Raw genomic sequence first — 22,921 nt, 5'->3', positions numbered from 1 at the left:
GTGACATTGTGTTGCGCTCCGTTGTTGCGTCTACACTCAGGAGGACTGTTTACGGTCTGACTTCCTGCCTCTGTGAGCTGTTAAGTTATATTAGATCACACGCCCACAATAAATGATGTTACAGTGGGGATTCATTAATCTGGAAGATTACATGAAGTTAGTTTTTATAGCTCACTCAATCTTTATCTGCGTCTTTATCATGGGAAGATGAAACAATGTGTCAGGATTTTGCACAAATGTCTTTTTCCCAACAGTCTTCACCATAACGTATAAAGACAGAATGGAAAAGCTGCTGCGTGCTGATGCCATTTGCTCATCACTGTTGCGGCCAATATCGACTCTTTATAACTTTTAACATCTGAGCCTTCAAATTAATGTTTCCAGCAGGGTTGTTTTTCTTATGACGTTGGACGAGATTCTGTATCAAGCTAAGGGTCACATTTTGAGCCATACTGCACAATTTTCTGTACAAAGTCTCAAAAACTAGATTTCCTTCACTGCAGCCAACACAATATTTTTATTAGAGCTCATCTTAGAGGTGTTCAAGCTGACCCTGAAATTGGTTTTGTCCTCCAAAGTCAAAGTTACATTCAATGAGCTTCAGAATGAGGAACAAAGGTGATTTAAGCAATTTTGAACACAGCGTGGTTGTTGGTGCAAGACCGGCTTGTCTGACTATTTCAGAAACAAAAGCAGCAGTTCTCTGGGTGAAAATACATTGTTGCCTTGAGATGGCAACAGTAACTCAAAAAAAACAAACATTTGTTACAACCATGGTACGCAGAAGAGCGTCTTTGAATGCACAGCATGTTGAACCTTAAAGCAGATGGGCTGCAGCAGCAGAAGACCACACTGGGTACCATCCCTGTCAGCTGGACAGGAAACTGAAGTTACCCTCATACTCACAGACACTAAAAGAATCGGCAGGTGTGTCTAAACCGCACGGATGATTTCCGTTAAGATGACTATACAGATGATGTGATATCCTACATCAGCGTCAAGTTTTAGAGTGAATTCCAACAACAGCAATCCCTGGTTCATAGCTCAGAAGGCGGTTTAGCGAGACGGTGAGAGAGAGGCTAAACAGCAGCCCTGGAAGAATCTACGTCCACACTAGCCCGGATAGATTTGAAAACGGCGTCTTCGTCTGAAAACGATCTGCATCCACACTAGCGTTTTCAGTCATTTTCAAATTTGCTCGTCCACACTAAGACGGACGAAAACGCTGACGTTGCAGTTCCGCGCATGCGTGAAACGCAAGACGACTCGACCTGCGTCATTTCCCTCTGCGTTTATTTATATTCCGGGTCTTTGAAACGTGGCGGTGAAATGGCAAGACAACGAGTCACCAACGAGTACAAGGTTTCCAAAGCAAGCGAGAACATCGACCGGGAGATAGGGCTAACAAAATTGTGAGCAAACAAATCAACTGCTGTCCGATGCCGTCCACCATCTTGGTTTAAGTGGTCACATGACTGCATCATATGACCAACATGCGACATCGTTTTTGAAAGTCTGCGTTTTCGAGTGTCCACACTGCAGACTTTACACAACTATTATAACATTCAGAGTACTCCACATGACTGGTACACTGACCTTTCTGTGCAAAATGTCAGAGTAAGACTGCTCCTTTACTCAAGTGTTTAAGTATCTATGAGTGGTTCTGAATCTATTATATCTATACATCAATATGAAACTACTCTCAGTTTCAAACTAACTAAAAAAAAACATAAATAGGTGGTGACTACAAGTGATTCCAGGCTCGTTGCCTACTGACAAGGAAAGTATTTTTTAAACAGAAACAAATACTTCTTTAGTTTAAGTTACTAAGTTATAATCGTGTATCCAAAACGGTCATTAGTCGCACTAGTAGGTCAGTGTCCTCTTCAGTAAGAAGCAGTGGTTTGACTTGAAAACGAGTAGTATTATAAAATAAAAAAAGGACAGGCATGAATCATTCATTCTCCTAAGCTCTTAGTAATCATGGGATAGGCTCTCACCCTTTCCAGTGGATCTCACAGGCTGTCTGAATGTTACAGTCTGCACCGGCACATTTCAGGAATTAATTAAGACAGTAATCTCAATCTTCCCAACCCAACAGCTCCAATATACATGCTGTACAGTCTGACCAAACTGTAAAGGCCAGGCACGCGCGCACATGCACACAAACACACACATGCAGGCAGTTGATTGGCAGCTCACTTATCAGCCAGGGAGCCAGAGCACCATGGTTTACACAAGCACAAAGCAATTCAGAGGCCCGGATCACTGCAACACTACTGGCTCACATGACTCATAATGTACACAGTGAGTGTGTGTGTGTGTGTGAGTAAATGAAAGTACATCTAAACATGCTGTCCCTGCTTAAAACATGTATAGATTCTAGAAAAATTTATAACAGTGCGCATATTTTTAGTTCAATACACCGCCTCCACCCATATCTGGAAAACAATTTTGTGCAATTCGGGCTCCACGTTACTGGTTTATATCGGCAGCAGTTGGATCATGATTGGCCCTGAAATAGCAGAGATGTTGCTGCAGGTTCAAGCTCTCAGTTCTTTTCTCTTTCTGGTCAAATAGACTTCTGCAGATCAACCACAATATATTTTTTGAGGGAAAAAGGATTTTAAATGGAAAAACATTTTCTTTGTGACTTTTATCATCCTCTGTTGGCAGCCAGAGGGAACTGCAACAACATCTGGAATAGTTTGCGATGGTCCACATTTCCAAAAGACTCTCATTTCCACAGCAGAGGAGTAAAAATGGCACAGAGCACGTTTCGAAAGCCCGAAATCAGCCGTACGAAGGTAAATGCATATGATCCAAGGTGATGATGCTGTTTTTATGTAAGCAGATAGTTTGTGTGTCTGTAGGCAGACAGCGAGAGGAGCCGCCGGTCTAGACCTCCTCTGTTAAAGAGGCTCCCACGAGGATCCTCCAGCATCTCCTCTTTCTATTCGCATTGTCTCGGATGCCGAGGCGCCCTTATCACCTCCTCGCCTCCCGTCCTTCCCGTTTCTTCCTCATTCCCTCATTGTGTCCATCTTCTTCCTCTTCCCCTCCTCATTACTGGACATTAGGTGGCCGTTCTTGTGTTTCTTCCTCATTTCCCAAACTCTACCTTCCCCTTTATTCTTTAATGTTATAACCAGCATCAGTCCCTTAATCACCCAAGCACTTTTTTACATGAAATCACATAATGCAATCCAGTGCGCAAGTACATAAAAGAATAAATATGTACCGAAGAAGATATAAAAAACTGCACTCACTATGAAGCAGGCTGAGCCGGTCACTGCCTGCATTATTAAACTGACCTCACAGCTGGCTGCAACAAAATAAGAAACTCATTTTTATAAATTATTTTAAAAGTAGAAAAGTCAATCACCTTGGTCTGATCTGCCTGCAGCTGCTCTCTCATCCCCTGCTCACACTCCCCCTCCTCAGTATCAGGCCTGAAGCCCATCTGATTCCCCGCTCCAGATTAGCAGATTATATTATCATTATTATTACTATCATTATTAGAGCATCGATAGTTTGACAACCCCCACAGTCCACTACCGCAAACATTTTGCTGAAGTCTCTCAATCACAAAACTTTAGAGTTTCTCTAATTTAATTTCAAAAAGAAGAAAGAGTCACTGGTTCAAAGTGCTAAAGTTTAAGGATTTGATGTGTTTGCAGGGCCAAATTTCCTCAATTTTATATGTTTCATTAGACAAATGATTAATCTGGCTACCCAGAAAAATGCTGCAGATTAGTTGATAATAAAAAAGGTCAACAGGAAATTATTTTTTTGTCATGGTAATGTGACTCTCACCATGTAGCATTAAATAAAGGAATTCTATTAATGCTCTAAAATGCAGATGGATACATTTAAATTGATTAAAAAACTGTAATTACAAATTTTCGTTTTTGCTTTAATCCATGGATAACAACTCTTTATAACTAGCTAGCTGCACTCCTGGTTTGCATACTGGCAGCAGGACCAGGTCCTCATCATTCAGCTGCCTTTCCAGAGACAACCGGCCCATGTGCCGCTAATTCATTTACGAAAGCACGGGTACGCACATACAGGCGTGCACACACAGCTTACAGTCAGGTATCCCAATAAGCAATAACAGAGTGACCCTGAAGTAGCAGGAGGTGCATCAGGAGTGAGAAACTGAGGCAGCTATATTCAGCTATCATCTATTTCATTCTTTACACCTGTGCTTTACTGAGACATGTCAAAATGTCTCGTGTGCAAGATAGGAGGCCTAGCCCTCTACTGCTTACCCACAAAGTATGAATAGAAGGAGCACGTTTACGTGCATTCTCTCTAAGGATGCAAGTCTGCACATTACCGAGTATGTGCCGTGTGAACAGCTGTGCAACCTGCAACACTGGATAAATGCTAATCAGACTTGCATATAGATCGCCATCCCGCACATACCTATTAGCTCCTACGGAATGACCGCAGACTTTTGGAGAGCTGAGAATGGGAGTCAGGTTCATTCCTGTGTGTTATGCCAATAAAGTTTATCTTGAATTTGATTATAACATTTCTCAAGTAATTAAATGTAAGCTGCTCATAAAACAGTTTATGGACTCAGTGTATTCATTGCAGACTGAAGTGACAGAGAAGAGAGAAAATACCAGAGAAGTGGGCACCGATTGTATCACTTACCAACACAATGATAAAAAAATTTCCTGTCTGATTAGCTTGAAAACAAAATGTGAGCAATAGTTTATTCTGGCTCTGTATGTGAGGAAACTGCTTTTTCTGCAACGGTAGTTTGCCCCATCATAATTTATCATTACAAATTTGATCATTGTTTTACTACAAAAAAAAAAAATCACAGAAGATGCTCAATATGTTTCTTACATCTTTAATATTTTACCCAATACATCAGGGGTCGGCAACCTTTCTGATGGCGAGTGCCATTTAAAATTTCCTCAGAAGTCAGTGTGACATATGATTGCATTAGCAATAAATTTAATAACGCTACACAATATATAGAACCACTTTACAGAGCTATATTTGTTTGCAGATGTTGGCAGCTGTCAGCGAATAGTTATCAGCTATTTTGAAACAAAAAAAAACACCTTTTATCCATAACAAGAACTCATAACAGCAAATGAACTGGCCTCCTCACAACAATGATAAGAAAAATAAACTGGGCCAATATGGCATGTTTGTTAATACAGAGACAAACATGTTAATGTGATCTCTGGTCTCCCACTCAGAGACACAGGTCTCCGAGTGTCCAGCATTCAGACGGCTACTTGAGGACACTCATGTGAGAGAAAGTCTGCTCACACAGATATGTAGAGCCAAATCCTGTCAATAAGGCCTCTGCAACGTTCTGAAGACAGTTAAACTTGTCAGGTAGTGATGTCCAGCAGGTGAAAAGGTAGCTCCATGAACACGCACAGCTGTGGATTCCAGCTGCTTTGATGTTGCATTAACTGGTATTAACTCAGCCAGTTAATGGGAGACAAATCCAGCTGCTCATTAAAGATTTCTGGTTTGATCAGAAAATAAAACATTGGTCCAAACACCTGAAAGTCCCAAAAACGCCTTGTGTCTCGAGTCTACGGATGTATCCGTGTATCTCCGTGGTGCTGATGCTGCGCTGAGCGGAAAGCTGCTGAAGCTTTTGAGGTGTCAGAATGTGGAAAGCTAACAACGTCCCTCTCACCAGTAGGCTAAGTTATTTTTAACCAATTACAAGTTGAATCTGGTAGTTGGGGTTGTTAGTTAAGATACCGTCATTAAGAAGCAGCACAACTAATGTGTCTATGCGAGCTGATTTGCGATGTGCACCGCTGGTGTGGCCTTTTATTTTTTTGATGCACCTTCTCAGATTAATTCACTGCGTGTCGTGCCCAGAGCTGGACTGGGACAAAAAATACAGCCTGAGCATTTTAACTAGAGACCGGCCCCCCAGGTATTAAAGCCATAAAGCCTTTGAATGAAAACAAATGCTGTTGTTACAGTGATGTTCAGTCTTCTTGGTATTTAAGTATGATTTCTATACATTTTACATCAGATAAAAACTTTGGTTGTAAGATTCAGATAATTATTTAATAACAGCCAGACATTTTAAATGAAAATAAGAAAGTATTTCTTTGTGCCCCCCTCTCCCTGTTAATGCCCTACCTGCCCCACTGGCAGCACTTTGCTAGACCCGCCCCTGCACAGTTACCAGCTGTCAGCTACTTAGAAAAGGATCCTGGTGTTATTTGTCTCTCAGAAACAGTTCATAACTTCAACTCATTCATGTCACCTAAAAGGTAAACCTGTTTCTCCATCACAGCTCTGATGATTCAGTAAGGACATCTCCTGGTTTCATCTTCATGTTTCCCTCTCACCACATATCCAAACCGACATCATGACCAGCAGCTTTACAGCTGTGGCTCCAGCAAACATCAGCTGATACTAGAAATTAATATTAAATACATTCTAACAACAGCTGATCAAGCTTAAACATGCTGCTGTTGTTTAGCGCGACATCTGCTGGTTTCCTGTTTCTGACACAAAGTGGGTGATAAACAAACAACAGAGACGATCAGCTGATCATTGATCAGTTTCATGATTAAAGTAGCAACAGGAGAGAGAGGAGAGAGAATGAGAGAAGAAGAGGCAGCTGTGCAGCGTAACGACAGAATAACTCCAGCTTTGTGTCTTTTTCCATCCTAGAAAAACTGCGTCCCTTCTCAGCTCAACACGAAACGCGTAATGCTTTCTCTGAATGCGGGACGATTCCATCTTTTTACGGGACAGTTGGCAACTCTAGTAAATAATCTTATGAATAAAATAAAGTTCACTATCAGTAACATCATAGCACCCACCCAGCTGTATAAACTCCGTCATGCTAGCTAGTACGCAGTACGAGTTATTGTAACTGACTGTGAAAAGTCAGCACAACGAAAATAAACTCCACCTAAACTTGGTTCATATCTGACCCAGATAGACTGCAGGTCATAACTTCTGACCTGAAGTTCAGTTCACACTCGGACCGGCGGCCGCCTCGGGTCTCTGCTCCTCCTGCCTCCCCTTTCCCTCATCCACCTGCTGGCCTCCACCACTTGTTAATGTTACTGAATCTGTAGAAGCTCCGCCATAGCCACCACCAAACAACTGAGTTATTTTTACACACCGGCCAGCATCTGGCCAATCCACCACCTTTCATTGTTTATACCGTTACAAAAAAAAAAAAAAATCATCGACCCATCGAGCAAATGCCCGGTATGCCCGATGGCCAGCCCAGCTATGGCCGTGCCATCAGTTAACCCTTCGCGTGCCTTGGGTTGCCGACCCCTGCTGTACACTACAGATTACTTCATGCATAATGCCGTGACATGAATATGGAGCTTTGTTTTAAAACTGCCTGCATCAGGGAGCGTCACATTATACATGAATAATGGAGTTAAATAAAAATAATACACAAATACAAACGTTGGTGTGTTTTTGTGTTTTTCTGTGGTAACAGGAACTCGTGGTTTTGCATATTTACCCCCAAAAAAGCACTAAAACAAAGAGAAAAATGATTTTTTAATTTCTATTGTTATTTTACTAGTGTGTGTGTGTGTGTGTGTGTGTGTGTGTGTGTGTGTGTGTGTGTGTGTGTGTGTGTGTGTGTGTGTGTGTGTGTGGTCGTTTTTCACTCAATATCAGACTGCACTGGAAGCAGGTGCACACAGGGTCAAAGGTCGTTGTGAATGAGTCTGTGTGTGTACGCTAAGCGCTTCATGTTCTGTCGGGGGACACAGTGTTTTATCTGGTCGGGCTTCTGTGACCTTTGAACCTGGCACTGTTCACCGTTTGGTTTCATATCGGCGATCTGGGAATTCAAGCTTGCCAGCTTCAAAATACACTTTCATTTATTGTTGTTCAGGAGAAGAACAGTGTGTGTATGTGTGTGTGGCTGTAAAAGCAGGTCAGGCGGTGTTGTTTGCCCAGGTTGCCTTAACACCCCGGAACAGAGTGCTCAGCACAGTAGGCGCAAATGGTCTGTCTTATCACTGCTGCTGGGGGGGGCTTGTCATAACACTGGTTATGACTCTCCTTTACACGCACGCACGCACGCGCGCACACACACACACACAAATCTGCACAAATACACTGTACTTTGAGTGTCAAGAATCGTTCTGACCACAGATTGGAGCCACGTGGCCCTCAGGTACCTCACACACACACAAACGTCTGCTTTGCACTGCAATAACTGACCTCCATGTGATCTTTTTGATACAATGGGGTCACGTGATGAAGCGGCACAGCTGCTTGAGGAGAAGGTGTTTGGCTCCCCGGGTTGTAGAGACCACAAGTCCTCCCAAAGCTCTGTGGACCGAGCTATCAGACCTGTAATTACTGCCAGAGCAAACAGCCGGTACGCTGATTACGCTACTGTGCGTAATACTTTCTCTCCTCCCTCGAGCGCAGAGGCGTCGGCACCGAGGTCAGGGGTGAAACCGTTTACAACCGCGCTGGGCTGGGGTCATAATTCACCACAAGGCTGTCCCCGCGGGTAAATAGCAGGAAAGGGTAATAACTCATCCACGCATTCAACACAAACGGTGTTTCCTCTCTAACCTCGCCAACTTCCTCCTTTGGTATATCTGACCATACACACACACTGTCATCATTGCTCAGTTAGCCACAATGCATACCTACATACTCATGAAAAGAGCAAATGCATATAAGGAGAGCAGAGAGCGCTCTAATCCATCAGGCATCTTCACCAAAAACACTCAAAACTGCTGCTTTCATCAGATCACTATCGCTGGATTTCAAACGTCTAAGAAGAAGAGAACAAATCAAGTAGAGAAAGTCCCAAAACCACGATCTAACTCCAAATAAAAGCATTTTTTAACCTTCCAGAGCCGGAAGCCGATCGAATCTGCTTCAACTGCCAGCTAAGAACGGGATTATTTCAATGTTTTCAAAGTGTTCACAGTATTTTATCCACACTCAGCTCGGGCACCGTGCACATGTGGGCATGACTGACTGCAGTCACATGCGGCTCTCACGCTGAGCTATCTGATTGTCAGCATGAGAATCTTTGCCAGTTGATACCCAATCAGTCACCATGTAGCTGCTTTAATATCAGTAGAATCAAGCGAGTCATCCTGCTGACGCTGTGCCTTTCCTCTTTTTCTTCATCTGCCGCCGCTTACTGTACGCACCCAAAAGTTTCTCGCCTTTAACAAAGGAGAATATGTTTAAAACACAAACAGATAGTCATCAAATAAAATTTCCCAACATGTCTGTGCTATCACACGCACAATCTGGAAAGAGTAATACGTGCTATTAATTTGAATTAAATTAATCGATGAGGACGCTTGTTAGGGAGGAGAGAGAGTGCGAAGAGATTGAGGGAGAATAGAAATGCATTCACACCTATCATCTAATTATACAACAACATTAATCCCATTAGGGCTGGAACTGATTGCCAGGGTCTGGACCCCGGCTGCTCCTGCCTGGGCCTGTTGTTATTGCAGCCGAGCCTCTGCTCCTGCCTGCTCCGGCCTGATAACAACTCTAATCATGCTTGGCAATCTCTATCTGCGCCGGAGATCGGGCCCCCGCGGCTTATCTAAAGTTCACATCAAGCTAAAAGCAGAACAAAGGAGGAGTTAAAAAAAAAAAGCACACTGAAAGAGAAAAAAAACAAAAGGCAAAGCCACCAAGGCGCAGCGTGACTCTCCTGGCTGTGTGTGGAATTTAGACAAGCTTGTGTGTTTTAGTTTCGTCACTCACAAACAATGAATTAATCCCTCAATGTGCGACTGTATGGAAATCACGTGAGCCGCACCCACGCATTCCTGTTACACAATTTTAGTTTTTTAAAACTAGCGTTCAAAGTTTCAAAACAACTTTGAGCAGAAAGAGAACAAGAGAGAAAGAAGACGAAGACTAAGAGGAGGAGGAGGAGGTCAGCCCGGTGATTTCCTTGTCTGGCCTCTGCAGGCGTCCTGGTTTGCTTTCAGCTGTGGGAGGCAGCGCATTATTCATGCTGACCTCTGAGCTCTAGCGCTGATGTCATAGGAACCAGGCGTTCTCTCACTCTCACACACACACACACACACACACACACACACACACACACACACACACACACACACACACACACGCACACACACACACACACACACACACGCACACACACACACGCAATCAGCAGAGTGGATCTGCAGGTTGTTATCTATCTACCATCTGCAGGCCTCCTTATCAGCCCCAAACATCTTTCTCGGTAGAGGGTGGGGGAGCGGCAGAGCAGGCTGGCTGGGCTGCCATTAAAAAACACACCACAACACATTCATCTAGCAGCACACTTTTTCACTATTTTTCTATCTCTTTCTTCCCACTATCTACCTCCACTCCCTCTCCAAACCCCCTCCCCTTATCACAGCACTTGTTTCCCAACCGCTCTTCCCTTTTCGCTTTTCTCTCTCCTTCTTTTAATTATCTAGACATCCAGCCCTAGCCGATCGCAAACAAAAAACCACCAACAGCAACGGCGGCGCTGGTAAAAATGGCACACAACGTCCACATGTAATTACAATGCGCCCTCCGTCCTCCATCTCTCCTTCCATCTGCCCAACCTCCCCTTCCTCCTCTCCCCCCTCTCTTTTGCTTTCTGCGATATCAGCAGCAGCGATCGCCGCCAAGTTTTATCGCGTCTCCCATCTCAACCGCCAAAATATAAGCCCAGGGATCCAGCCTCAGTGGGCTGCCTGCCTGCCTCCTATCGCCCCATCAAGAAGAGCAGCCATATCAGGCTGAAAGATCACAAACCGTTGGGGAGGATGACGCACAAAGAGACACAGACAAATATCTATCTGCTACACAAACACCCCCTTCTCCTCCTCTACTAAGGGCCTCCAGAAAGCTCTGGACTTGGACTGCTGTTTGGCAAAAAAAAATAAAAATCCAAACCTAAAAGAGACATCCACGCTACACTGTCCTAATGGAGCACTCCAGTGTGTGTGTTTGTGCGTGTGTGTGTGTGTGTGGGTGCTGCCAGTGTTCAATTGTTGCTTTTCAAACCACACCTGAGTCTGCACAGTATTAGCTACTGTAGCTATGGGGGCGTTTCCAGGATTCTTGATTTCCTAAATGGAACGGGTACGGGTGGGTGGAGAGGCAACCAAACATGAACAGGGAGGCAGGGGGGGGGCTACAAATAAAATTTATTACTAAAATAAATAGTTGAAACACAAGATTCAGCCATGAGGTAATACAGCTAATAACAGTGTTTCCAGTTTTATTAACTGTAATAAATTATGTTTGCAGTGGTTCATGTAGGTTTAACACTACTTTTCTTTGTTTCAAACACAAAAGTTGATGTTGATACAAAGAAACAAAGAAAAGGACAACAAAAAGATGTCATCTCCATCGATTACGACACATTAATGCCGATATTTACAGGAAAAGTGAAGTAGTCTTAACATAAACATCTTCAGTGTGGTACGAAAGGCAGGAATACTCAGTCACTTGGCTTCATGGATGATTCTAGACCACCTGAGGTTTGCTTTACTGTAACTGCACCACTAATGAGTTGGATTATAATCTGCACACATACGAAACCACCCCGCTCATTCAAAGTATCCCCACTGATTCATTTAGTGCATTTTTCACACACACTCTGCAGCCCTGAACCTTTTAAAGCATTACCTATTGGAGGTTTATGCAAGAACTCAAACATCCAACTCAGCTGGACCAGGTTTCACCTGCCAGCTCACCTGTAATGTTCGTTAACTGAAGAGTCGATGTACTGACGACATTTCTTTCATGATCAGTACAATAGTTCATCATACTATGAAACTGAGGGCCAGGGCCAAGAACATCTATATATCTTGCATTTTTTCCAGACATCTTCAACCAATAAAATAAATAAAAAAGTTACCGCTTGTGAAGTCTTTCAGCTCTTCATCACACTGCGTTTAAACATTTAGCCATTAGCCAAATTGATGCAGTTACACTAACATCACACACGAGCGCTCCTCTTTCCATCACACAAATGTAAGCCTTCCAAAATGCAAATGGCTAAATCCACAACGTGAGAAACTATAACACACAAACTTCAGGAGACGTCAGGAGAATTCGGCCATTAGCTGCACTCAGATGACTGGAAATACACCAACTGTAAATCAGCAATTTCCTTTTAAATATCTTAAACACGTCAAGCTCTCACGTCTCCGTCTGTTGAAAGCTTTAACTGGACACCAAATAACTTTTACAATAACAGGAAGAGCTGTATTGAGAGCAGGTCACAAGCTTATTTGTAGCTCCAAATGCAACGTTAAAAAACGAGTGGTTTACCTTCAGCTGGATGAGTAACTAAATGACTTATCGAAGGCGTGAATCAATTTAGGAAACAAAGTCGGTTTCAACAATGAAACGGCACCCAACACCACTGTGACCTGGCTGGAATTTGTCATATCACTATCAGCAAGCAGCATGCTCAAAACAACATGGTGGTTCAACAGTAACAGTAGTGGTAGCAGCTCCTACCTCATGAACCCCCCCCCCCCCCCCCCCCCCCCCCCCAAACACACACACACACACACACACCCCAGCTGAACAAAGTCCTTATCACTCCTCACTCTTTCCTATCAAAATGTCTGCCAAATCACAAGAGAGTCACGGGGCTGAGAGCCTGGCCGGCCTCAACCACAGCCGGCGCCTGGTGCACAGGGAAGCACGGTGGACCAGAAGCACTGATAAAGATGGCCATGACACCCCTGAGACGCGCACATATACACGCTGTCTCATACACACCGGGTCTAGCCTGAGTTTATCAGCCTTGGGGTCTGGAATACATCTCCAGGCCTCGCTGCTGGCCTTACTGGAGGTGCCTGCTGGGAGCTCACTGCCTCTCTATGGGAACCGATGTAGGAGGGGTAGGGTTAGGCATCATCGAGAGAAATTCCTGATGGAAATCCATGACCAAGACGGATGCCGTGGATGAATTAGAACACAAACAGCTACCACCAACTGTATTCTCCAGGTACTGAAGACATCATCATCATCATCTGCCTTCATTAGTCCAGGTTAATCAACAAACGGTTTGTTGAAGGGATGATTTAAATATCTACTTACAGCATTTCTGGATCCAAAATGAAAAAGAGAAACTTTACTCCAAGTGTGCCGCACCATTTTGGACTAGATGCTTGAATCCAACTGAACAGAGTCTAAGCACAGCAACAAAATCTGAATCTGGAACTTGATGTACCCAAGATAAATTAGAGACATGGCACTCAAAGAGGTAGAAATCGGAGGAGGAATTCCACAGGAGCAAACACTTAATGAAACCTTATTTTCACAAAAAGCCAGCAAACTTTAAGCATTTATTAAAGATCAGATTTATTTTTAAGTCCTCGCAACGAATGAAGTTAAGGTAGATGCAGCTTCAAAATGAGTGTGTGTGTGTTCGTGTGTGTGTGTGTGTGTGTGTGTGTGCGTGGGGTGTCAAGACTTGCTTCCAGGACTTTGGACAGAACAAAGCAAATCTGTCTGCTAATAAAACTAATACTAATAATATTACACATGATAATAGTAATAACAATAAAAATACAGCCGACATGTGGCGTTACTAATGTTTACAAATGGACAAACTGTAATGACAGCACTGACTCTGGTAAGTCCAATGTACCTGCAAGCTGGAATAAAATATCAATATGTGTCATTACTGTGTCGATTATACATCACAAGAGGAAGAAGTGTGATGAAGTTGCCATGTTAATAATTTCCTTTGGCTTCGTTCACATGGATTTTAAGGAGAGACACGTCAGACCGTCTCCAGGTCTATTAATGACTATCTGCAGACAGTAAAATCAGTTTACAAGGATGTTGTAGTTTGGCAAAGAAGTCCTTGCATGCATGGCTGGTTAGCATTTGAACTTTCTAATAACCGGCCTCTCTGTGGTTGCTATGTTTGGTTTCTGCACAAGAACAACTGTTTGATTCATTTAAAAAGATCCACAGGTTTTGGGGAGGTTTTAGGTTAAATAGGACACCGTGACACAATCAGTGACGACGCTGCCAAACAAACTTATGTCACGGTTTCCAGCTGCTGCTTCCAAATATTTGTTCTTCTCCAGCAGAACCACATTAACACTGAGAGTCCCCACCATCCCCTCGGTGTGCAACAGGCAGGAGCAGAGGTTAATCACAACATCATTAATATGCTCTTATATCAACTCTGAACATCAGTTAGCAGCGATAAACCCTCACACGTTTTATAAACAGGAAGAGCTCGTCAAGCACGGAGACCAGCCAAGCGCCAGACCAAGAAAAGGGCCTTTCAAGCGGCCCCGAGATGCATTATTGAGTTAAAAGGATAGATGAAAAAACAGATCCAATTGTAAGCAGCTATCAGCGGGAGAGATCGGCCATGCGGCCTATCTCACGCCCCATCTCTAGGAAGGAGAAGTGAAAAGCCAGGAGGGGGGATGCAGCGGCGGCCTTGGCGCTGCCTCAGACAGAAAACAAATAAAAAAGATCCAATTTTAATCTTTATCTGCGCTCACATCGGATCGCTGCTTTATCTCAGCTCACATCGGCTTTTTGCCGAGAACACTGACGTTTCCACAACAGAATTAAACAGGAAGCCCCGGCCACACTTTCAGCTGCCAATGCACAAAAACATTCCGCACAGGGTAATAAAGAAAAACTTTTTGATATTCCTGCACAGCCTTACAGCGCGGAGGCAGCTGCCGAGGAGCCCCTTTAATAAAGGCTGAGGAGGACAGGAGGGGCTGGAGGGGAGGCGACATCCTCCGGTTATCCCGAGACAACGAGCTGCATCTGAAACTTAAAGTCTTCAGAGTCAGCTGTGCTTTCTAATTTACGCACCGATGAGGGGGGTCCGGGCAGGGACGCGCGTGCGGCGCATCGACACACGAACACTCAGAAGAAGAAGAAGAAGAAGAAGAGGGGAAACTTGTGTCATGCTTACGCTTTATCTGCCGGGGTTTGCTCTGCTTCCTCCGGGACATGCTGCCTCTGCTCTCGGGCTGAGCGGCAGAGAAGTGGTCAGGCTCTTCCTCTGGTTTCTGCCTCCTCTTCTTCTTCTTCTTCTTCTTCGTTCACAGCTGCGACGCGGCGCTCCGAGCAGCGACCGGAGAAATCCTCATGACCCGCGTGCGCTTTCACAGCTATCTTGTGCCACGACAGCTCCCGCGAGGCTACCTGTAGCTGAGTCCCCACCTGTGACCGAGGCTCTTCTTCTCAACTACAAATATCTGCCTCCGCCTCACCTCTCGCTTTCCTGCAAACGTTACTCCGTTACCGGGCGCGCCTCCGCTGTGTCCGCTGGCACGTCACTCAGCGACACGCAGTAAATGTGTGTCCCGTGGAAGCTCGCGCTGATAAAAGTGTCAGCTGTGGAGGTCAGCGGCGCGGCTGCTGTTTTCTCTGTCAAGTTTTCCTCCGGCTGGTCCGCCCCCTTGTCTGCCCGCACCGCGTCTAAGCCAGGGAGCCACTTTCAATGGAGCTCGAGCGCTACAGTCAACTCCGCTACTACACCGGAGCGGACGCGCCTCTGACACGCCCCTTGCGTCTGACGTAGAGCGCCGCACTCGTCCCCGATTGGCTCCCGTCTACCCCGTTGTAAAGCGCAATAAAACAGAAAGTATGCCTTATAATTCCACCGCGTGATCGACTTCACAATACAAATATCAGCAGTGTATATAAATCCTCAACTCTAATTAAGTAATGATATAATATTGCTTTATACTGTAATTATAGATGGATAATTAAAACGATACTAACCGTGATCACTGTGTCCTTTAAAAAGTCTGTAAAGTTTAGTTTCTTAACTTTTTTCTTGCTGTTTTGTGGTTCTTTTCACTTCTTTCAGCAGCACAGTGGAGTGTAATGCTGATGTACACGCATGACAAATATGTCCCGTGCTCTCCATCCATCCTACGGCTATAAATAAGGGCTATGGTGTTTTTGTTTACTTGTTCATTTAGTAGGTGTAGTTTTTGCATCAACATCTGTAATCTATCATGGGAGCCAAACAGTGGTGACTGTCAGATCTTGGTGTCTAATGTTAGTAATGTTAGTAGACTGCATAAAATTTCAAACATAGTGTGATGCAGAGAGTTAATTTTCGTAAATAGGGGACAAATAGCAGCAAAACAAACAAACATCTGCTGTTTTCCATATGAAAAATTATGGAAAAATGTAAAAGCTTTAAGCAAACGTAGAAATTAATACTAATTAATTTATTCATATTATTAAAAATTAATACTTTTTCCAATAAAACGGAATAAATGATAAATGAAATTGCCCAAATAAGTAGAAACAGATTAAAGTAATACATTTTTTTCTATTTTATGAGCTTTGATTTTTATTTAAGTGATTTTGTAGACTGCTCATTGATTGACCACAAATGAAGGCAGTCCAATTATAGAAAACGTATATAAAATGTTGACTTTACTCAAAAGATAAATGTGTCACTGCCCTGCAGCAGACCCCACCTCTCACCTTACGACCGCTGGGATACTCTTAAGCACTCCACCCGTTTTCTTAACCAATGTGTTTATAAGCGGTGGGTAAATTATTCAAATTTGTTTTCTTTTGTGTTACCTGCGTGTGTCTTCTGTGTGGCATTGCTTTCATTGTCGTGCACTTTGTTTCTTGTTCAAATGTGATACAGACATGAGATTAGCCAGGATTTCCTTTTGGACTGACGACAGGCTGCTTCGGTTTCCTGCATGAATGACTCACGTTGAAATGTTTACCTTATAAGAATACCTACAAAGTGTAACAGCAGTGTTAGGCTGTGACATAATGAGGCTTTCATGACACATGAAAAATGAATATTAATAACATTAACACTATAAGAGCAGACTGAAAAATGAAGAGAAATGCAGAGTGCACTCTTCTTTCCTTTTAATATTCTGTCTTTTTAGATATTTAGCTTATTTTAATAACTTAAAATAAAAGAGTCTAAAGATTGTTTTAGGTCGGTATAGCTTCATCACTTTTGAAAAATAATAACCCTAAGAGTGCATAACTGAAAGCCTCCTTTGACTTTGGATAGGAGCATTCAGTGGCTCAGTTATAGAGTGTTATTCTATCCAGGGATTTCAGCCAGCAACCTCTAGGTTACACACGTGCTTCTCCAAAAATGCATGCTGCCCTCAACAAGAAGATGGAAGAGGATCGAGATTAGTTTCTTCCCAGCGAAATTCACTGGCGCCATCTAGTGGGCACTTTTCGAATAACCACTGATTCCTCGCAGGGGAGCAGCTCGCCCCTCTCCTTTCCTTTATCAGTCCTCGATTCCTTTACTTGGCTCTTCTGTTAGCGTCCAAGTCTCCATGTCTCCTCTGCCCTGCATGCCTCAATGTCCCCTTAATTCAAAAGTGACTCCATCCTCATAAACTTCCAAGTTAAAAGCCCAAGAGAATATGCTTTAAAACACATTTACAGCCTGAAAAAAAAAATAGCCTCTAGTTGTATAGATAGTTTCACCTTCATAAAAATAGTGTAAAATGTTTTGGATACTGGCTGCTGGCCATCTGTCAGGCCTTATATCCACTAATTGGACTCACAGAACTGGATCTTGTCACCGTGTTTGTGCTGTAGGTTTATTTTTGGTTTATTTTTAATTGATGTATCTGACAAATAATTGGCTTTCTGGATGATATTGCCCATCAATAGTTTCAGGTTTGGTGATAAAAATTTTATCATTTATAGGACTGTTTCTTCGAGCTATCTTAGCGCATATTTGTGTCCGTACACTTTATGCTTGTGCCTGGAATACCAAGCTTGGGACTTGCCACCAATTGCACTTAGAACTGAAGAAGCTTCACAGATTAGAGGTGAAACATCTTCAAGAAACTTAATTAAGTCCAGACGCTTTTCTTTCCAAGCTTCTTAGACTACGATGATCTGGATGACTGAGAACCTTCACAGACAACACTGCACTTTCTTGTCTAGATATGAAAATTATGTTGCCAAAATCAAAACATGGCATGAGGTAAATTCAGAAATATGTCAGGTGCATTACATTGGCTACATCTATCTTCATGTCTAAAATGAAAAACTACGGATTAAAACTTTAATTCATCTAAGAACTATCAGCAATGACTTCACACCTCTGACTCTCAAAAGCCACAGACACACTATTCTTTGATTTTTTACTATTTCAAAACTCATTTGTGGAACCAACCAAAAGTCACTTTCTCAGATACACTTAGTTTTTGTTGCATCTGCTAAGTTTTGTTATTGGTTTTAGAGAATGACATCATATCACCACAGTGCTGGTTTCCTGTGTGTTCATCAAGTGGGCTACATTTAACATCTTGCTGTTGGAGGGCCAGGTTTAGTGCTCAGGCCATTATTTGCGTCACTGTTGTGGTTTTTGGTTAGACTCAAGATTCAGACACTTGAATCTTGAGGCTTCTTTTTATACTACTACTATACGCTACTTTATGTCTTGCTGCCACAGCTGCCACAGTCCTTCTGGTACTGTGGGAAACATGCTAAAGAGGCTTACATATATTCAGGCCATCTTTTCACAGAGTTTCTCAGGTTTCTTTAATTTGATGGTGTTGAATTGGTTAACAACAGCTTTATATCAGTGAATTGTTTCACAGTTTAAACTATGAGTTTGTCAAATTGCTGTCCAGCACTGATACTTTGGAGATTTGTGTGGGTTATGGGTAATTTCAGCCATTAATCCAAATTCCAGACTGTTTATTTGGACCAAGACGTTAACTCTTTATTTCAACCGAGGTCAGCTGGCAGCATTTACACATTTTGGGTGTTTATTTTTTCTGTCGTCCATTTTTTTCCCTATTTATAAACTGCAGTAGTTTGATTTTGCAATCAGTTTTAAAGCAGCAACACAGCAAAGTGGTGGCTAGTTTTTGGCTCTTATCACTTTTTAGGTTATGGTCCCCCTTAGATAAAGTCTAATTTATTTATGCGCCCCACATTAGAGATTGGTCTCTTAGCTTCTATTCAGTCTTTTATTCTGTTTCCCCAGTGACCTTCAAAATGTAGCCTGTTAGCACACCTGACAATAACATGTGGATGTTGTGGTGTGAGAACAAATGGAAGTCTCTCAGTACAGTATGTGAGTTCACACAAGGCATTCGATGCATTTCTGTTTTTGTCTCCAGTGAGAACGTCTGTCCAACTGTTTTGCAGGAGTCAGGTTTTGCACTCACTCAAAGGTTTTGTTGTTACTTTCACACGTGGCTAAAAATAACCGCTAGCAGCCAGCTTGTTGCAGTTGTCTGATAAATGTGTTTATTGTTTGTTATTTCTCTAGTGTAAAGTAGCCTATGTCAGCTAAGTAGATGGCACTTCACTGTGGCCAGTGATGCATTTGCACACAGGCAGATAAAGGGCGGTAACCACACGGCCATGTGAAAAAAAGGTTTTCTCAGGAGTCCTTTGAAAAACAAAGTTCAGCCTTACTGCTTCTATAGGAATGAAGAAAGGGTCAGTTCTACCATAACCCTAAACCTGTGTGTGATACAGTTTGTTGCCTTGATTTGATCACAAGCAGGGTTTAGGGTAGTGTTAATGCGTGGCTCAGTGTCTGCAACCAGCTGCAGTGTCATAGTCATTGTCTTACTCAGAGTGTAAGCTCAGTTTCTGTGAGCTCAGCATCTTCTGAGGAGGCTGACTTAAACTGACCTAGAGTGCTGCTGCAGCAGATGCACACATACCTGGAAGCATTAATTACAGACAGCAGGGGTTATGCATTTCCAGGACTTGTGTCATACTTACTGCCATCAACTGTGCAATATTTCCTTGTCTTGTCATTATTTTGCAGCTTGTTGCAGGAAAGCAGGTTGAGGTTGAATTTCTGTAAGCCCTTCATGCTCCCAGAACAAGTTATCAGAACTTGGCATGTTTGCTTGGCCTCTTGAAACTCTGTTTTTCTGCTGATTGTAAAAAGGTAAACACACTGTTGCCTAACTTGACCTTTGGGGTGGAAGACTGCACTGACACGCTGCTCACTGTTTACTCAGACAAACCTTGTAACTTCTGAATTCTGTTTGTAACATCTGCCAGTCTCTTGTTATCTTTATTTTTGTCATGCTCACATACTCCATTTGTTTTATTGCTCAAAGCATGTTCTGCTTTTTTGCACCATACTGTAAACATCTGAGGTGTTTAGGCAGCAGGTCCGGTAATTTGGAAGCAGGAACAGAGGATAAAACTGGCTTATTCTCATTCCCAGGGAGTGAAACAAAGTTAAAGTACCAGGTGTCCTTGGGTGGAGCTGTGCAACCAAACGGGCTATGTCATCGGCGAGATAGGTATCCATGCTGGATTTTATTGTTCTAAAGGAAGGAGTTTCACCCTAACCAAAAATAGTGACGTGAAAACAAACATAAAAACACATAAAAACTAAACAGACCAGTGAGTTAACTGGAGACACAAACCAGGAACTCCACCTGTCCCGCCTCCTATTGAAGACTGTGTGTGTGAAGTTATATTATACAAAAGAGAACACACTGAATAAGATTTTTAATCTGAATCTATGAGCAATCTGCTTCCTATTATGGTCACATATACAATCAGCCACATTACAAAATGGTTTCAGGTGTTTCAGGGAAGAATTTGTCCTTATAGGTGATCAAGAGGATGCAGATGGGGGAGGATTACCTAATCAGAAAAAAAAAATCAGAGTGATGAGTGAACTAAGTCTACAACCTGTGTTCCCATGAGGGATGGAAAGTCTTAGGTTCAAGCTGTGCAACCACAGTGTACACTTTTGAAATGTGGTAGAGTGGTTGACAAACTGCTTGGCTGAAGAATGTGCAGTAATCATATTATCATATTATCTCTTGGACAAAAAATTTCTAATGTTTTATCAAAAACCAGGGCTTTATAAGACCAGTGGTTGGCTAGGTAGCGTCCCAGGACACATATATGGTTTAGGGACTTTAGATCTACATCCATGCAATCCTGTCAGTGTGGCATTTATTTGTCTCTTTGTTTTTCTTTCTTAACATGAGAGAAAAAAATCTTAAATCCTGAGCTGTTAAACACGGGGACTCAACAAGAGCCGAATGCCATGTGGCATGTAGAGGAGTTTGGGATCTTTTGAAAGTTGTCAAATGAACTGAGCACACTAATATCCACCAACACCGCTGGGATGTCAACATGCCAATTCTAAATGTACTATATAAACTTCAACAGATCGGAGATTTACCAAAGTATTCAGTTGAAGCATGGGGAGCCTCACAGCACGAAGGTTCTGCGTTGGAACTCGGTGGCCAGTTGGGGACCTTTCGGTGTGGAGTTTCTGTGTCTGCACGTGCTCTGACTCCTCCCACAGTTCAAAGACATGAATGTTAGAGGTACTGGTGATTCTACATTGGCTCTAGGTCTCTTAGGCTACGTTCACTTCGCATCAAATCATCGGATTTGATGCGCTTTCGCCTGCAGTGTGAACGTAGCTACGATTTTTTTGACCCTATGCAACCCATATCCGATCATGGTGTGACAGTGTGAACGGCACAAATCCGATATTTTCAAATCCGATCTGGGTCACTTTCGTATGTGGTACTGAATCCGATACATATCTGACGTTTCTTTCTTTTTTTTTTTTTTTTCCTGTCCCATTTGGTTCTTTAGCCATCAGAATTGTTGTCTGAAGACCAACAAGGATACCCAATGGATTTACTTTGCCAAATGGATCATCGTGGCATTGCCGTATTGGTCCATTTGGTCGATCTTTGTTTTTATTATTTATTATATTTTATTTTCAGATGTTACAGACGGGACAGACATAAGTGAGGGATAGGAAATGGTAAATGGTAAATGGCCTGTATTTATATAGCGCTTTACTAGTCCTAAGGACCCCAAAGCGCTTTACATATCCAGTCATCCACCCATTCACGCACACATTCATACACTGGTGATGGCAAGCTACATTGTAGCCACAGCCACCCTGGGGCGCACTGACAGAGGCGAGGCTGCCGGACACTGGCGCCACCGGGCCCTCTGACCACCACCAGTAGGTAACGGGTGAAGTGTCTTGCCCAAGGACACAACGACCGAGACTGTCCAAGCCGGGGCTCGAACCGGCAACCTTCCGATTACAAGGCAACCTCCCAACTCTTGAGCCACGACCGCCCCGTCGAGGAAAGGGAGAAAGAAAGAGGAAGGAAAGGAAAAACAGAAGGGGAGAGGGACAGTGAGAAAGGGGGGGAGAAAAAATAAAAATCTCCTGGATCACCTGTTGAGAGAAGAATAGAAAACAAGCAAAAAAGACAAAAAAAACAAAAAACAAAGCAACATACTAAACACAACACCATCACATTAATCTAGCTAAGTGTAAACAGCAGTAAATACTAAATATTCAATGTTGTTGTGCAGCACGCAGGACTGATGTGCTTCGAAGTAGCAGCCAAGAAAGGTGTAATTTGGGTCTACGAGCAGTGAACACCTGTGTGCATACCTGTGTGGATCAGCATGCTTGCATTCCAAAGGTTTCTCCATGTAACGATCTGCTAGGGAGTGTGGGGGGGCCACAGCCCCGTCCTCCAGGGCATGAAGCAGGTATGGAGGAGATCAAAACTCCAGACATCCAGAGGCCCCCAGAACACAAGAGACCAAGGAAGACCAACAGAGGGGCAGCCGCGCCACTGTCTCAGTAAGAGCTGAGGAGAGTCCCAGATGAGGGCTCACTCAGCAGCCGCGGAGCAGAAGCCAGGGGGAGTTGCAGTGACGCGCCCGTGAGCTCCGCCGGCCGCCAGCTGTGCCTGAGTGACCGAGCCCCCAGGCCGAGCGGCCGGGGGCACCCCACCTCCGAAGGGGCCCGAGCGAGCCCCAGGCTCCAGGCCCCGATAAGCGGCCGCCAAGGAGTGAGCCGGTGTGTACCTGGACGCCCATCCCCAGACACAAAGAACCACCAACGCACCGACACCTGAGGGAGTCCGCCACTGGCAGG

The 22,921-nt window shown here is 43.5% G+C and overlaps 1 protein-coding gene across 1 annotated transcript in view; it reads right to left on the bottom strand.

Annotated features, from left to right (window-relative positions):
• The window catches only part of zfpm1 (zinc finger protein, FOG family member 1), a 107,942-nt gene extending 92,444 nt beyond the window's left edge, over window positions 1-15,498 (bottom strand). The window contains exon 1 of the mRNA XM_080861622.1: window positions 14,945-15,498. Within this exon, the coding sequence (XP_080717748.1) occupies window positions 14,945-14,984 (40 nt within the window). The 5' untranslated portion in view covers window positions 14,985-15,498. The remainder of the gene's footprint in view (window positions 1-14,944) is intronic.
• Window positions 15,499-22,921: the final 7,423 nt, after the last annotated feature.

Source organism: Rhamphochromis sp. 'chilingali' (assembly GCF_963969265.1).
Source record: "Rhamphochromis sp. 'chilingali' genome assembly, chromosome: 2".
Lineage (NCBI taxonomy): Eukaryota > Metazoa > Chordata > Actinopteri > Cichliformes > Cichlidae > Rhamphochromis > Rhamphochromis sp. 'chilingali'.
This window is presented reverse-complemented; position numbering and strand designations above follow the sequence as displayed.